Genomic DNA, 17093 nt, shown 5'->3' with positions numbered 1-17093 from the left:
TGTATGTGTAAGTGCTTTGTGTTTGTTAGCTATTTTATGATCAAATTCATAGATATTGTTTTAATTTTTTTTTTGTCTAATGTAGAAGTTGACGTTCCGTGTGTGTGTGTGTGTGTGTGTCTCGCACACCCCATCAAACACACGCACACACACATACAAACTCTCTCTCTCTCTCTCACACACAAACATCAAATCTTCCGATTCAGGCCATCAAACGATCCCATTTAGCCCCCAACCCCATATGTAAACAGATAAAAAACTTTTTATGGAAATCGACGATTATCTTCACAAATGTAAATAAACACACGTGCTTTGTAGTGTTCTTGTAACGAAAGATCGCCTAGAATTAAAAAAAAAAAAAAGGATCATTTCGGTTTGACCGGCAGTTTTTTAAAATTATTTCCACTTGACTAAACACTTTTAAACTTCGTATACTGGTAGAATGTGTTTATAAAACATCTTTTTCTCTTGGTTTTATTGAGAAAATTCTAGTTTGTAAGATATTTGTTGTTGTTTTTTCTTCAATTTCTGCAATTTCAACCAATCAATGACGTCCATTTGGGGTGAAAACATTCTGTGCCGTATGAATATGTCCCTCGTTTAAGAAACAGATTGGGTTTATTTACATTTATGAAGAAAAAAAAGATACCCTTCGCCCCACCCCTAACCCTAACCCTAACCCTAAAACAGATTGAAATGCAATAGATCGATACTAGGGTCATAATTATGTGGCAAAGTAATTTATTTTACTAAGCCCTAATTATATAATATAATATTTTGAATTCGCCTTAAATGGTCCTTTTACATACTGAACACTTGGTGAAATTGATTAATTAATTTTACCCTCAATTGTTGTATATATATATATATATGTATGTATGTATATATATGTATGTTTGTGTATATATATATATATATATATAAACGTATATATATATATATATGTATGTATGTATATATATGTATGTATGTATATATATGTATGTTTATCGATTTGAATTTTATGTTCTACGGAAGGAAGAGCAACCCTTCTTCTACCATACTCTCAATTTTGGTCAACTTGCGCCGCAGGGTCTCGGAGGAGATAGTGTTAGTTGAAGGTTACCATTCTAGGTGCCTGAGTAACAACCTCGCGGATTTACAGATAAATGAATTAATTACTATTTTACAGAATAAAATTAAATAATTCTTGAAAATTAATTAATATTATATTTTTGAACAAAGTAAATAATTTTTAAAACTTAAATAATAATTTTTTTTACACAAACACGAACGGGGAAAAGGGGGTGGCGAATTCGATTTACATACCTAAATTTTTTCTTTTTCATGACATTGTAGCAAAATAGTAGTGAATTATATAAATACCAGCAGTACATTTTTTTTTCTGGGGTATTTTTTTTCAACCTCGTCACATATTTGCCCCTTTCAATTTAAACAAAGTCTTAATTAAGCAATTATGGCAGCTTAGCAATGGTTTCAATACAGGCGTGACATCTGTATCTCAATTGTTCAAAACCCTTCGAATTTTTTCGCACGTGATGATATCATAGTGAAAACTTTCAATTACGCGCGCTTAGAAGTACGCTCGCAAATTAATACTACCAAAATTTTGAAGTTCGCGCTCCGCTTGTGTGTGTGTGTGTGCGTGCTTTAGGTGTACGTAGGTATGTGTTTTTGTGTGTGTGTGTGTCACTGAAGCCATACATACATATATACATACATAACCTCTCTCTCTCTTTTCTCTCTCAGTCACTCACTACAAAAAGTGAATAAAAAAAGTTCAGTTATTTCTGTCTTTCACTCTGTCTGTCTCTTTACACACACTAACAAAAGCACTTCACTTACACACCACACTTTCTGTGTCGCACAACCCATCAAACACGCACACACACACACACACACACACACACTCACGCACGCACACATGTACATCAATGCTTTCGGAGTGAAATGTTAAAATATTAAGTTTTCTCGAATTTTGTCTTAATTGGGGGTGAAATTGAAAGAAATATATTATGGCATGACCGAATGGAGTACTTTGAAAAATCTTAGGTAAACTCTAATTGAAGAAATTGTGTGAGGAGTAAATCGTTATGTATTTATTTGTTTCTGTTTGCTGTGTTTTTTTATTTTTTGAGTAGTGGTTTAAATACTTTCAGTTTAGTCTTCCTCAAATCACTCTGTCGCTATTTACTTTCATTTTATTCGTTGCACACTGTGTGTGTGCGTGTGCGTGTGGTGTAAACCACATTAAGAAAAGCATTTGACATACACACCAGAATGTGAGTTTTCTGTAAATTTTGCTTAATTGGAGTTTAAATTTTAAAAACTGGACCTGGCATGACCCGATGCATTCTACTCTTAAAAATGCTAGGTAAATTGTAATTGAAGAAATCCTATATTGTAGATTTCTATAAGTTACAAAGGGAGGCAGATAAAATCTGCCTTTTATAATAAGAGATATATGTATATATGTATGTATGTGTATGTATATATATATATATATATATATATATATATATATATATATATATATATACCTCGTGTGTACCTTTGGCGATTTTTTTCCTCCGTCTTCCCTTCCTTGGATCAGTCTTTTTCCTATGTTTCTGACAAAGAGCTCCGCTCGAAACGTTGAATCCTCCTTCTTTCTTTCCTTTCCTGAGCGTCCAATAACACTATACTTGTTCCACGTCCTCGCGTTGTTATGTTTTCTCTTTGTGTTTTCATGTTTGGATTAACTGTTGCCAGCGCCGCCTCAACTGGCTTCTGTGCCGGTGGCACATAAAAAGCACCATCCGAACGTGGCCGATACCAGCGCCGCCTTGGCATGTTAAAAGCACCATCCGAGCGTGGCCAATGCCGGACTCCCCTGGCACCTGTGCAGGTGGCATGTAAAAAGCACCCACTACACTCACGGAGTGGTTGGCGTTAGGAAGGGCATACAGCTGTAGAAACGTTGCCAGATAAGTCCGGAGCTTGGTGCAGCCTTCTGGCTTCCCAGATCCCCGGTCGAACCGTCCAACCCATGCTAGCATGGAGAACAGACGTTAAACGATGATGATGATGATGATGATGATATGTATTTATATACCTATGTGTGTGTGTTTTTGTGTTTGTTAGCTGGTGTTGTTTTTTTTCATGTCCCGTGTAACTTTAACCAAATAACCAATTGAATAAGTACAGGGTCTAAAAAAAAAACTTTGGGGCAGTCCTCAGCATGGCTACAGTCCAATGACTGAGGCAAGTAAAAAGTGAAAAGATAAAAATATATAGTAAGCTAATTACTATGACGGCAGCAATTAATAGCCAACACAATACTTCCACTGACGATGCCTTATAAGCAGAAATGCTTTGAGTTGTCTTCCTTGCTTGCTTGGACAAAGGCTAATGTTTTCTAACTTGTAATATATTTCACTGGAAAAGGTTTTTCGTCAGAGTAATACATGATTTTCTTTCTTTCACTCTGTGATATAATATTTATTTTTGTGAAAGTAAGTTATCAATTAAGCTGGGTACCACTTAGTTATTGTAATCAAAGCTTAAACAGTTTAAATTAACATATATAAAAAAAGACTTTTGTTAGATTTTCTACAGCTTATATGAGATTACATTACGTTGTCTAACTTCTAATTGATTAGATCATGTAATCTCTGATAAGTTAGATTGTGTAACCTTTGATCAAATTCTATTTTATATATAAAAAGAAAGTAAAATTTTATCACTTTTACTCAACTTTTTTCTAATTTTCTTCCCACTTGCCCAGATATTGATATATTAAAACCAAATTTAAATATAGAATTGTGTCTAAATGGCAGAGATTATAACATCAGAGAAAGCGGGGAAAAGACCTCAGCAAGATTTAAAGATTTTCAGCAGAGAAATTATTTAACTCACTCCTAAACTTTTTAGGTGTACCTGGTTTAAATCAGAAACACCATCTGAAGAACAGGGATGAAGGTGATGAAATATGTTCATCAAGCCAACCAAATAACATCCAGATGTTTGAGCAAAAAAAATGGATGACATAAATACTATTGCACATTAGATAGTGATTTCATTCCATCAGACAAAAATATCGCTTCCTATAAATGTAGCTGGTTGTTTTATATCTTTTAATCTTAACCATCACAGTAAATTTTCTTTTCTGCTTATTTTAAAACAGATTGGCTAGAAATTGTTAAATTATAAAATATTATTCCTTCTTTTTTTCTGTTTCTGATATTTCAGATTTACATTAAATTCAAAATGGTTAAAATTGAAGATTGTTGCCAAAATTGTGGTCAGGTGAAAGCTTCTCTTTATCAATGTTCTCAGTGCAAAGTTGTTTCCTATTGTTCCAAAAATTGTGAAAGAAAGCACAAAAAAGAACACAGCAGAGTGTGTTTTACTCCTCAAACTACACGGAATCAAATAAATCCATTGACTGAATCAGAAGTATCATGTCCCAATAATAGAAAAAAATCAAATAATGAAAAAACAGATAGTAAAAAAGAGTGTTTAAAAGACAGTTCCAATGGTGAAACAGAAAATTTTTGTCAAACATGTTTTAGAACTAATATTCCTTTATGGAAATGTTCTAAGTGCAAAACAACTTACTACTGTTCAATTGACTGCCAGAAATATGATTGGCCATCACATAAAAGCAATTGTAAGGCTCTAGAAATGAATGCTGAGATGACATATGAGAAGAGGAGTGGCCATGAGTATAGCAAGGAGGGAATTATCAAAAAGGATCCAGTGAAGGAGAACAGTGTGAGTGTAAATGATGGGGATGGTTGTGAGGTGGACAGCAAGGTAGGCAATAAGAATAAAAAGCTTAAGAATGTCAACAGTGTCAATATAGAGAATGACAGAGCCACTTGTAAGACAGACGAAAGAGTTGACATCAACAGAAAGGATAGTGACACAAAGGCTAGCAAGGGAAATGCTAAAAGCAATTGTAAGGCTCCAGAAATGAATACTAAGGTGAAGTATGAGAAGGGGAGTGGCCATGAGTATAGCAAGGAGGGAATTATCAAAAAGGACCCAGTAAAGGAGAACAGTGTGAGCGTAGATGATGGGGATGGTTGTGAGGTGGACAGCAAGGTAGGCAATAAGAATAAAAAGAAAAGAAATAGAAGAAAAAAGCGTAAGAATGTCAACAATGTCAATATAGAAAATGACGGAGCCACTTGTAAGACAGATGACAGAGTTGACAACAACAAAAAGGATAGTGACACAAAGGCTAGCAAGGGAAACACTGGAAATATGGACTATAAGGGCAAAGATGGTGGAAGAGACAGCGAGAAGAAAGCCAGTCAGAAAAAGAGAGTCGAGGTGAAGAGCAAAGAGGATATTAAGAAGACTGGAACAGTAAAAAATGGGGAGGAAAGTGATGCAAGAACTAGTGGCAAAAATATTGGTAATTGGCTTTTCCGATTTCTTTTGAATATTTGGAGATTTTTAAAGCATATGCCTTTGATTTCCATCCTTGTCACTGATCCCACCCCACTCTCTCTCTCTCTCCCATACTTCACATCATTTCTTACAATGCTGCTCTCCCTATTTCTTACAATGCTGCTCTCCACCCGCTCCCTTGTTTTTGAAATCCGCTTATCACCTTCTTCTGCTCGACCCCCTTTTACTCCCTTCACCTTCCCCCAAACTTATATTCATTGTTGGATACTGATCATGCCCTTTCCCTTGTTTACCATGCACTGAGTCACCTCTACTCCCTATCCATAGCCATTTATCACTCCCCTCAGTGAGCTGACAGAATCGTTAGCATGCTGGACAAAATGCTTGGCGGTATTTCATCCATCGCAACGTTCTGAGTACAGATTCCGCCAAGGTCGACTTTACCTTTCATCCTTCTTAAAGATAGTGTGTTTGCACAAGTGAAAACAGTGAAATACCTGATGCCAAATAAGTCACTGTCGACTTAGTGATGCCGAGTAGGCTGTGCGAAATATGTAGCCTCACTTCATTTTCTATGTAAATATTTTGTCTTTGTTTTCCTGTTTTTAAATCAGCTTTTTTAAATACAATTTATATGTTGATATATTTCTTTTCTTTACATGTATTTAATAATTCAATTACAAAGGTGGAATATGTGACAGTTGTGGTAATTTTTACGAACAGTTAAAGAGATGTAGTCAATGCTTGAATGCAAGATATTGCTCAAAATCTTGTCAAAGATCTGCATGGCCTCTTCACAAGAAATTGTGTATATCTTCTAACAATGCAAATACCGAATCTTCAAGACTCATAGGTAAGTTCTAAGTTTTTAAAGCCTCGGTTGGTCTTATAATGGATGACAAGGTTTATGATATCGGGAGAATATCGCCTTCCTTCATTATCTCTTTTTGTTCTTTGTGTGGTTCAGGCTCCGGCAGGTGAAGAGAGATGACTTCAAGTACAAATGCAATTTACAACTGGTTTTATTTACCGGTTTCACAGGATAGGTGAAGTGTGCTGCTCTCAGCAACCATCTTTAGCTGTGTGCGTTGTGTAGTAGCTCCGTTAGTGCAGGTACATTGCCTCTGGAGGTACAGCATACAGACAGGCCCAGCCAATGGAGTGCGCTCAGCAAGCGCTGCTGCTAAGAGGTAGAAAGAAAAGGACTGAATCTGTTTCTGTTTTGCCCTTATATACAGTTTGCCATCACGAGCCTGGTTGTGATCTCGCGCATGGCAAATGGATGCACGTGAGGTCTCGCTCCAGTCTCAGAGGTGGCAATGGCTGCCTTGAGATCTTATCCAATATGGCACTGACTGCTTGTGCTGCTACAGTCTCTTCCATGTGTACATACACACATATATAGTAAGCTTCCATCATATTCTGTCCACCCTTTCAGTCTGAGGTAATAGTAGAAGATATTTGTCCTTTATGCCGTGCAGTGCAACAAACAGAACCCAAGACCACTTGATTCCAAAGAAAACACCTTAACCACACAGCCACACCTGCACCTGTCTATTTAGATACTAAATCTGAAAGAGAATTGCTTATATCTACAGTCATTTTCTAGCATAATTTATTACTCTTTACTCTTTTACTTGTTTCAGTCATTTGACTGCGGCCATGCTGGAGCACCACCTTTAATCAAGCAACTTGACCCCGAGACTTATTCTTTTGTAAGCCCAGTACTTATTCTATCGGTCTCTTTTGCCGAACTGCTAAGTAACGGGGACGTAAACACACCAGCATCGGTTGTCAAGCAATGCTAGGGGGACAAACACACACACACATATATATATATATATATATATACATAGATCCGACGGGCTTCTTTCAGTTTCCATCTACCAAATCCACTCACAAGGCTTTGGTCGGCCCGAGGCTATAGTAGAAGACACTTGCCCAAGGTGCTCCGCAGTGGGACTGAACCTGGAACCATGTGGTTGGTAGACAAGCTACTTACCACAGCCACTCTTGCGCCTATATTCTTTCTTTCTGTCATATAATTTCAATTTCTAAACTTTATTTTAGATAATTTCCAGAAAGCTGTGCATGAAGCAGAAAGGAGATTTCCCTACCATTATAAAACTACAAGGTTTTTTGAGGTTTTAGTAGGACATCCGGCTTATCGTTTCGAAAGAAATAAACTTCTTGTTACTTACATTTTAAAAGAAGGATTCCACATCTTTAGGCCTTCTTTTTTCGTCCAAGTAAGTATATTCTCTCCCTTCATTATTTCTCTAAGTATGGTTATGTATACAAGCAAATAACAGCCCCTACTGAGTGAGGGTAACATATTTAACAGCTGCAGTGGTAGGCATGATACACAAGTGTATGCATATGTGTCTATGCATATATATATATAATTATATATAAGCTAATATGGCAGTCCACAAATATAGGACAAATGCTGCCGTTGATTAGCTCCAAGAGGCCATCACCTCTAGCTAGCTATGTGACACACGGACCTGTGTCCATTATAACCTTTGAACAGGGGAGGTCAGCTGCTTCCCCTTGCTGGTCAGGCATCTGCAGACTAGTTTCAGGATATTTGCCCCTTATAAATGCAGAGCAGCTGAACCCAGCAGGTGTCGCTACTAACCGTCTGTTTGAAGTATTATATACCTAAATTCAGTGGAATACATCCACTGGTTTTCAAAAATAGAAATATTAAAATTTCTAAGTCTCTCTAAAGGAGACTACGGCAGTGGTACTGGATATTAATAGTTATCGCCAAGCTAATATGGCAGTCCAGAAGTATAGGATGAATGCTGCCGTTGATTAGCTCCAAGAGGCCATCACCTCTAGCTAGCTATGTGACACATGGACCTGTGTCCATTATAACCTTCGAACAGTGGTGGTCAGCCGCTTCCCCTTGCTGGTCAGGCATCTGCAGACTAGTTTCAAGGTATTTGCCCCTTATCAGTGCAGAGCAGCCGAACCCAACAGGCGTCGCTACAAACCGCCTGTTTGAAGGATTATTTACCTAAATTCAGTGGAATACATAAATTCTATTTGGGTTTTAACTATGATATGCAGTTGAAATGATAAGAATATCTTGGACAAAGGGGATATATTCTTGAGATGCAAGTTCATCCAGCAAATGGATTTTATACATAAACTTGATGAGTTAATATTTTTGCAGTATCAGTATAGTAATACTGTTGCTATGTATTGTTACACATATTTATATAATAATGATAAAGCAGTAAAGTTCTTATAGAATATCTACAAAACACTTGTAAAATTATGTAATAAAATTTAAAAATTTGGACCTCAGAACTCTCCACATTCAGTAAAACAGTGGTCCAAAATGTGTTTGCAGTGCCAGTACTCATACCAACATTTGGGCTACTTGATTGGACACTGAGTGTGGACATACCCTGATGTCATGTAAACCACCCCGAATGTTTAAGGATTAAAAGGGTCTTACACTTCAAGGGTTAGCTTGGGAGAGAAGGAGATGAGCAGAGTGAACTGTGATTTAATTGGCAAAACAACAGGAATTCACTGTTGTATCTTTCTCAAGAAAAATTATGAATACTCTTTACTCTTTTACTCTTTTACTTGTTTCAGTCATTTGACTGCGGCCATGCTGGAGCACCGCCTTTACTCGAGGAACTCGACCCCGGGACTTATTCTTTTTGTAAGCCCAGTACTTATTCTATCGGTCTCTTTTTGCTGAACCGCTAAGTGACGGGGACGTAAACACACCAGCATCGGTTGTCAAGCAATGCTAGGGGAACAAACACAGACACACAAACACACACACATACATATATATATATGCATATATACGACAGGCTTCTTTCAGTTTCCATCTACCAAATCCACTCACAAGGCATTGGTCGGGCCGGGGCTATAGCAGGAGACACTTGCCCAAGATGCCACGCAGTGGGACTGAACCCGGAACCATGTGGTTGGTTAGCAAGCTACTTACCACAAAGCCCAGATTTTAATCTAATGTCTATGATCACTGATGCCTGTAGGTATTACACATGAAGAGAAAAAGATGTGTGAATGTAGTTACACGCATATTTTCATTTTATAATAATTTCAAATTTTGGCACAAGGCCAGAAGTTTTGAAGGTAAGTCAACTAGTACATTGACTGTAGTACTTGATTTACCCCCTAAAAGATGGAAACAGTATTGACTTTAGTGTAATTTGAACTCAGAATGTAAAGAGAAAGAAGAAATGGTACTTTTGATTTTGTCTGGTGTGCTAAAGATTTTGTTAGCCGACGACTTCAATTTTCATTAATCAAAATCAAAATCAAAGAATCAAATCAAAATTGAAATCGATCCACATCAATGGAATTTGTAGTTTGTGGTACCAGTGCCGGTGGCACATAAGAGAACCTTCCGAACGTGGCCGTAGCCAGCACCACATCGACTGGCCACCGTGCTGGTGGCACGTAACAAACACCATCCGATCGTGGCTGTGCCAGCCTCACCTGGCCTCTGTGCAGGTGGCACGTAAAAACACCATCGGAGCGTGGCCGTTCACCAGCCTCGTCTGGCACCTGTGTTGGTGGCACATAAAAAGCACCCACTACACTCACGGAGTGGTTGGCATTAGGAAGGGCATCCAGCTGTAGAAACACTGCCAGATCAGACTGGCCTGGTGCAGCCTTCGGGCTTCCCAGACTCCAGTTGAACTGTCCAACCCATGCTAGCATGGAAAGCGGACGTTAAACGATGATGATGATGAATAATAAACTTTTCTTCTTTTTGCAGGATATTGAAGGTGGCATATGTAGTCTAATATTCTATCACCAAGAATCAGATCCTTATCCGTATTTTTCCTGGGACCAACTGAAAGTTGGGAAATATATTTGTATCTTGGAACCTGAGATTCATCATTTTTTTGATGGACAAGTTGGTTTTAGAATTAATTCTACTGAGGAAGTTAGGGTTTTATAAAATGTTGGGCAAAAAGAAATAAATCTATTTTATCATACATTTATTGTTATTTCTTTAATTATTTCATCTGCAGAAACTCTGCGGTAGCTTGTTGTGCATGTATATACATGTATGCATGTATATACATGTGTGCATGTGCACATCGGCTTGCCTTTATGTTTGTCTCCTTGTCACCACTTGACAACAGGTGAGGTTTGTTTACATTCAGCAAAATAGACCGGTAGAATAAGTACAAGTCTTGAAAAATACTAGCCTTGATTTGTTTGACTAAACCCATCATTATGCTCATATTAGCCAGGTGTTATAAGTTAATATCTTTATATATAAAAGTGAAGTTGTGTGTCTGTCTCCTACGATTTAGATTCCTAACTACTCCCACATTTTGCGGTGCAGTTTCTTATAGTCGTGATTTATATTGAGCCCTTCTGGGTATTAGCGCATGTCTACGATGAGTCTACGATTAAAAAAAAAATTTACCATCATTTTTTTTTCCATTTTAAATGCATTTTTTTGCTATTATATAAGGGAAGTAACTCTCTAAAAATGCTTATATAGTTATTTCCCTTACAAACCCGAGCAATGCCGGGCGATACTGCTAGTATAGATATAAACTTACGTACATGTAGGTGCTGCAGACTTTGTTTGGCGGAGAATAGGATCATTATAAAACATTCACACGTTCTTGATGCTTTCCTGAACTCGGAAATGAAATTATGAACGCAAACTCGTTAGTCGACATGATCATGTCCCTTTTTGAACTAAAGAACAATACGAACAATACGTAGACAAACTACTCACCTCACCCTTGGCTAATACCAATCCATATAGAATAACACTTCCTTCTTCCTCCTGATTTTGATTTTGTATTAGTTCTTCAAACCCCACAAAAAAAAAACCCTATTTTTTCCAAAATTTCATTGCACCCGTTTGCTACCGCCGAGTAAATCTATGGTCTATGTGCCTCGAGCGCTAAAGAGGAGGCTATGCGCTTCTGACCAGCATTTTAAAGAATTGTCACTGTTGTCTAGTGGCAATATTCAGCACGAAACCCACTGTAACATTCAGGCCAATCATATTGCATAAACAGTAATATGTATGTATGTATGTATGTATGTATTTATGTATATATGTATTTATGTATGTATGTATGCCAGCACCGCCCCGTTTCGTGTCCGTTGCCAGCCTCGCCTGGCCCTCGTGCCGGGGGCACATAAAAAGCACCATCCGTTCATGGCCGTTTGCCAGCTCTGTCTGGCACCTGTGCGGGTGGCACGTAAAAAGCACCCACTACACTCACGGAGTGGTTGGCGTTAGGAAGGGCATCCAGCCGTAGAAACACTGCCAGATTTGACTGGGCCTGATGAAGCCTTCTGGCTTCACAGACCCCAGTAGAACCGTCCAATCCATGCTAGCATGGAAAATGGACGCTAAACGATGATGATGATGATGATGATGTATGTATGTATGTATGTACGTATGTATAAATGAAAATGGAAAATTCAATGCAATGTATGCCAAATCTAACAGGTCTGCAAATCTAACGGAGACCTCAAAAGACATTTTACGATCCACAAAGATCAGAATTTAACTGCAGTTCTTGGTGGTCCAAATCGGATATGCAATCTATATGGGTGTCCTTTCAAAATATTGTGTGGTTTAAAAAAACACATCAGATGCCATGATGGTTCTAAGGTGTAGGTACAGATGGTGCATAAGGAGTAGACAACCACCATGTATGTATACATACATACATGCATGTATGTATGTATGTATGTATGTATGTATGTATGTATATGTATATATTTATTTATTCTATTTATTTATGGATGGATGGATGGATGGGTAGTTGGGTGGGTGGATGGATGGACGGACGGACGGACGGATGGATAGTAACTGGGTTTTTTTGCCGAAGGATTGAATTCAAAATAATTTATTTATTTTGTTCTGCATTAACCATTATGCACACAACCATTGTTGTTGAATAGGTGTTGCAACAAAAATTCGTTACTATGCAAAACAAACGGTTGTTAGTTGCTCAGTAACAGAACACTCTCATGAACTAATCTGCCCAATTGAATAACTCGACTTGACATACATCTTAGTTTCTAATCCTTTGCAGTTCTAGCAAAGTTTGAAAAAAAAAATATCTTCGTACGACATTATCTTCAGAGTAACCAAGGTGCCAATGTAAACAATTTGAAGTTGGCAAGATAAGAAATACATAGCTGACTTAACTCAGAAAAACATGCTACCTTGTCAATCTTCTGCCATCGCACCTGGAAATAAGTGATAGCAGGTGGAAGCAACAAACAAGCGAGGCTAGTCAGCCAAATACTACGACTCCAACGTTAGCAATATGGTATACATCATCATAATCTCTCTATATATATAAAGCTGAAGTTGTCTGTGTATGGCAGGTTTGGTAGCCTTCAACTAACACTATCTCCTCCGAGACCCGGCGGCGCTAGTTGACCAAAATTGAGAGTATAATAGAAGAAGGCTTGCTCTTCCTTTTGTAGAAGAAAAAATTCAAATCGGACCATGTTAACACCAAAAATTATTTACATCAAAAAGGTGCTTTTTTTTCTATGAAAATCCCTATTTTTTACGATTTTTTGACTGCTGTGTCACCATTTTTCGGTGTATTTCAACCAGAAAAATGTTCCCTTAAAGAGAATGACAAGCTACATAATGCAAAATTTTTACTTTTAAAAATTTCCAATTCTAAAGGATCGAAACAAACCCGAGCAACGCCGGGTGATACTGCTAGTGTGGTTATAAATGAGACACTTACGTAAGTGTCTCATTTATAACCACATACTAACTTATCACACCTGGCTAATATGAGCATAATGAGATACTCATATCTACATGGCTGAAACAGCTGTAAGATACAGTTTATATTTATATTTATATTTATTTATATTTATTTATACATATTATACTTATTGTATCATATTACTCATTGATGTGCACTGTTTTGTTCTGTACTATTATGTTTGAACTTGATGTTCATATGTAGTTGGTTAATAAATTATGTGAATGGGTATTATCTGATAGTTGATTATTGTTTAAGGTGTATTTCTCCATTTTCTTATTTTGTATATATATATATATATATATACATATAGTTCAGTGGTCCCCAACCTTTTTTATGCTTCGCATCCCTAAAAACGTTTAATATGTTCTTGCACCCTTTAAAGTAATAATTTATATAAGAATAAAGGTGCCCAGGATAATTGCCCTCTTTGAGTCCCTATAAATCTGCACCTGTTTGTACAGGTGTGCAGGTGTATGTTTGTATATATATGTGTATATATATATATATATATATATATATGTGCAGCAACATCTGATGGCCTGGTCAGTCATGGTGATCACGGTGATATATATATATATATATATATATATATTATATAAAAGGGCTTAGTAAAATAAATTACTTTGCCACATACTGAACTCATTAGAAATAGCAGCCAAAAAAAATTTTTTTTAAAACTATTTCTAATACTTAAAGAATGAGTTCAGTATGTGGCAAAGTAATTTATTTTACTAAGCCCTTTTATATAATGTAATAATTTGAATTCGCCTTAAATGGTCCCTTTGCATACTGAATACTTGGCGAAATTGATTAATAATTAATTAATTTTACCCTCAATTGTTGAAATTATAATTCATCTCTCTCGATTTTACCGATAAAACATAGTGTTTACTGATTTTAACCCACGCTGGTGGAAAGGGGAGAGCAGAAATTCTTCGCTTGCATATTTTGAATTTGCTGGCACTGATAGTTCGAGCAGATCTTCAGAAACGATAAGAAGCCGAAAGGGTATGCTCCCATTTTCAGTGTTTCCAAATCCGAACCAAGGAATTCTGAGCTGACGAAAGAAATGTCGATTTGACTAATCTAGAAACGTACGTTCTCAAATAACCTTTGCATTTGATTTTTTAATGTCTTTACCCCCATACTTTCGTGAGTTGAATTGAGAAAACACTATATGAGAGAGATTTTCTTTAAGTATTAGAAATAGTTTAAAAAAAATTTTTTTTGGCTGCTATTTCTAATGAGTTCAGTATGTGGCAAAGTAATTTATTTTACTAAGCCCTTTTATATAATGTAATAATTTGAATTCGCCTTAAATGGTCCCTTTGCATACTGAATACTTGGCGAAATTGATTAATAATTAATTAATTTTACCCTCAATTGTTGTATATATATATATATATACATCGCTGGTCACAATGTGCTTCGCATTGTTTTAGCCTTCAAATGACGCCACTCCACTGGGTAAGCGAGCAGGCCAATATATATATATACTACTCTTTACTATTTTACTTGTGTCAGTCATTTGACTGCAGCCATGCTGGAGCACCACCTTTAATCGAGCAACTCAACCCCGGGACTTATTCTTTGTAAGCCCAGTACTTATTCTATCGGCTCTTTGGCCGAACCGCTAAGTAACAGGGACAAAAACACACTAGCATCAGTTGTCAAGCAATGCTAGGAGGACAAACACAGACACACAAACATACATATATATACGACAGGCTTCTTTCAGTTTCCGTCTACCAAATCCACTCACAAGGCTTTGGTTGGCCCAAGGCTGTAGCAGAAGACGCTTGCCCAAGGTGCCATGCAGTGGGACTGAACCCGGAACCATGTGGTTGATAAACAAGCTACTTACCACACAGCCACTCCTGTGCCTATATATATATATATATCATCATCATCGTTTAGCGTCTGCTTTCCATGCTAGCATGGGTTGGACGGTTCAACTGGGGTCTGGGAAGCCCATAGGCTGCACCAGGCCCAGTCTGATCTGGCAATGTTTCTACGGCTGGATGCCCTTCCTAACGCCAACCACTCCGTGAGTGTAGTGGGTGCTTTTATGTGCCACTGGCACAGCTGCCAGACGGGGCTGGCAAACGGCCATGGTCGGATGGTGCTTTTTACGTGCCACCAGCATGGAGGCCAGGCGAGGCTGGCAACGGCCACGATCGGATGGTGCTTTTTACGTGCCACCGTATGTATATATATATATATACATGCCACCGTATGTATATATATATATATCGTGCCACCGTATGTATATATATATATATATATATATATACATATATTATGTGAAATAGAAAGATGAATAATCTTGTAGTAGATTAATCAAAAGTTTAACCGATACCTTAGTAGCAAAAATCACAGCAGTAAACAGCACGGTTGGAGGTACAACCATATGGTGTTGCAACCGTGCGTTGGTGCGGATAATTGAAATTAAAACATTATTGGTGAATTGAAGAAATGGAGCTGAACGCAGATTGAACAGAAATCGTTTTATTTCCTTCTACACGTGTTTCGAAAGGCACAAATTACCAAAATCCGATTGAATAATGGGACCATATTGTGTCTTTCTCTTCAGGAAGAAAATAGGAAATCCGTTGGAAAAACAAAAACAGAACAGAGGCGGAGCAAAAACAAATCGAACTATGCTCCTAAGAGCCCATGGCGAAACTGTTTATCAGTGTATGTTGAGAACCAGTGGCTGAAGAGTTTAACGGGTCAGGCATCGGTCAATCATGTGGGTGAGGATGTGTGGGTGTTCTTTGTGACCGAGAATAAAGTTCTGACTATTTAAGGAATACTGGATGTTTTATAAGGGGCGAGAAAAAATCTACTTAGAGACGTGTGTGTATACTGTTCTATATATGTGTGTGTTGGCGTAGGGGTAGAAAACATTTTTTGTGTACGTGTGTGCGTTTGATCGTTCGGCTGTCAGTGGCTACTGCCGCGAGAACCGTTGGGTGGCAGAAAAAATATATATATATTATGTTTTATGTGTGTGTGTGTTCATCTAAGCCTGCCTTGTCAAGGAAAACCCCCCGCTGTGAAAAAACCAAGCCCCGTTTGTCTAACAGGAGTATTCCCCTTGCAGTGGTTAATCGTAGATATCTTAAAGGCTATTTCAGAATTTGTTACCAAGGGCTATGGGTGCCGGTATTATTTATAAACGCTATTTAAAAGCCAGATAAGTGTAACGCCGCCAATGGGGGCATCGAAAAACCGACTGTAAAAGCCCGTTTACCATCCGGCCTCTGGCAAACAAAATATGGAAGAGTTCGGAGACACAAAGGTTGCACTGCCTTCTGCCCCTATCAAATGGGAGGGCCACCGACAAAATTGACCATTCCAGCCTGTAGCTTAAGTTCGTATCCTTCAGTCGCCATATTAGCTTACTGAGTCCCGTGGTCTGGCGCTTGTTCATGTCCCGAAAAGTTGCGTAATGGTTGGAGACACGCAAAGACAATCTTGAGGATGAGGCCCCTACATAAGTGAAGACATCTGAGTCCGTGTAAACCTTGCATTGGTAGACGGCGTTTTTGATCTTGGAGTTCGCCGACGTGAATCTTATTCTGCTAGGATTAGTTTCTGAAATTAGAACTGCGTTCCTGTCACTATATTCGTTCCGAGACCTGCAGCCGCTTACTACTCTATTTTCCACTACGTCACTATTAACTATAGGAATAACCCCTGATTCTCCACTATCTATCAGGGTGCTGTCATTGCTACTGCCCGTGGTGCTGCTATTGCGGGAAATGATGCTGGGGATGCTATTGGGGCTCTCTACCCTACTCCCATTGTTACCGTCAACCACAACACCCCTATTTATAACTATACCCCTAGTGGGTACTCCCTGGCTGGAGCTGAGATTATGTGTCACTGTACTGGCTCTCATAT

At 38.0% G+C, this 17093-nt stretch overlaps 1 protein-coding gene across 2 annotated transcripts in view; it reads left to right on the top strand.

The window, feature by feature from the left end:
• Window positions 1-10398, top strand: part of LOC115222384 — a 40414-nt gene extending 30016 nt beyond the window's left edge. Inside the window, exons 2-6 of one of the 2 annotated variants that reach the window (XM_036511243.1) lie at window positions 4231-4656; window positions 4948-5404; window positions 6086-6253; window positions 7471-7649; window positions 10178-10398. In XM_036511243.1, coding sequence (XP_036367136.1) covers window positions 4249-4656; window positions 4948-5404; window positions 6086-6253; window positions 7471-7649; window positions 10178-10363 — 1398 coding nt within the window. In that variant the 5' untranslated portion in view covers window positions 4231-4248 and the 3' untranslated portion in view covers window positions 10364-10398. The remainder of the gene's footprint in view (window positions 1-4230; window positions 4657-4947; window positions 5405-6085; window positions 6254-7470; window positions 7650-10177) is intronic. The other variant, XM_036511244.1, reaches the window with a different exon arrangement.
• Window positions 10399-17093: the final 6695 nt, after the last annotated feature.

The sequence above is a fragment of the Octopus sinensis genome, linkage group LG19 (assembly GCF_006345805.1).
Source record: "Octopus sinensis linkage group LG19, ASM634580v1, whole genome shotgun sequence".
Taxonomy (NCBI): domain Eukaryota; kingdom Metazoa; phylum Mollusca; class Cephalopoda; order Octopoda; family Octopodidae; genus Octopus; species Octopus sinensis.
This window is presented reverse-complemented; position numbering and strand designations above follow the sequence as displayed.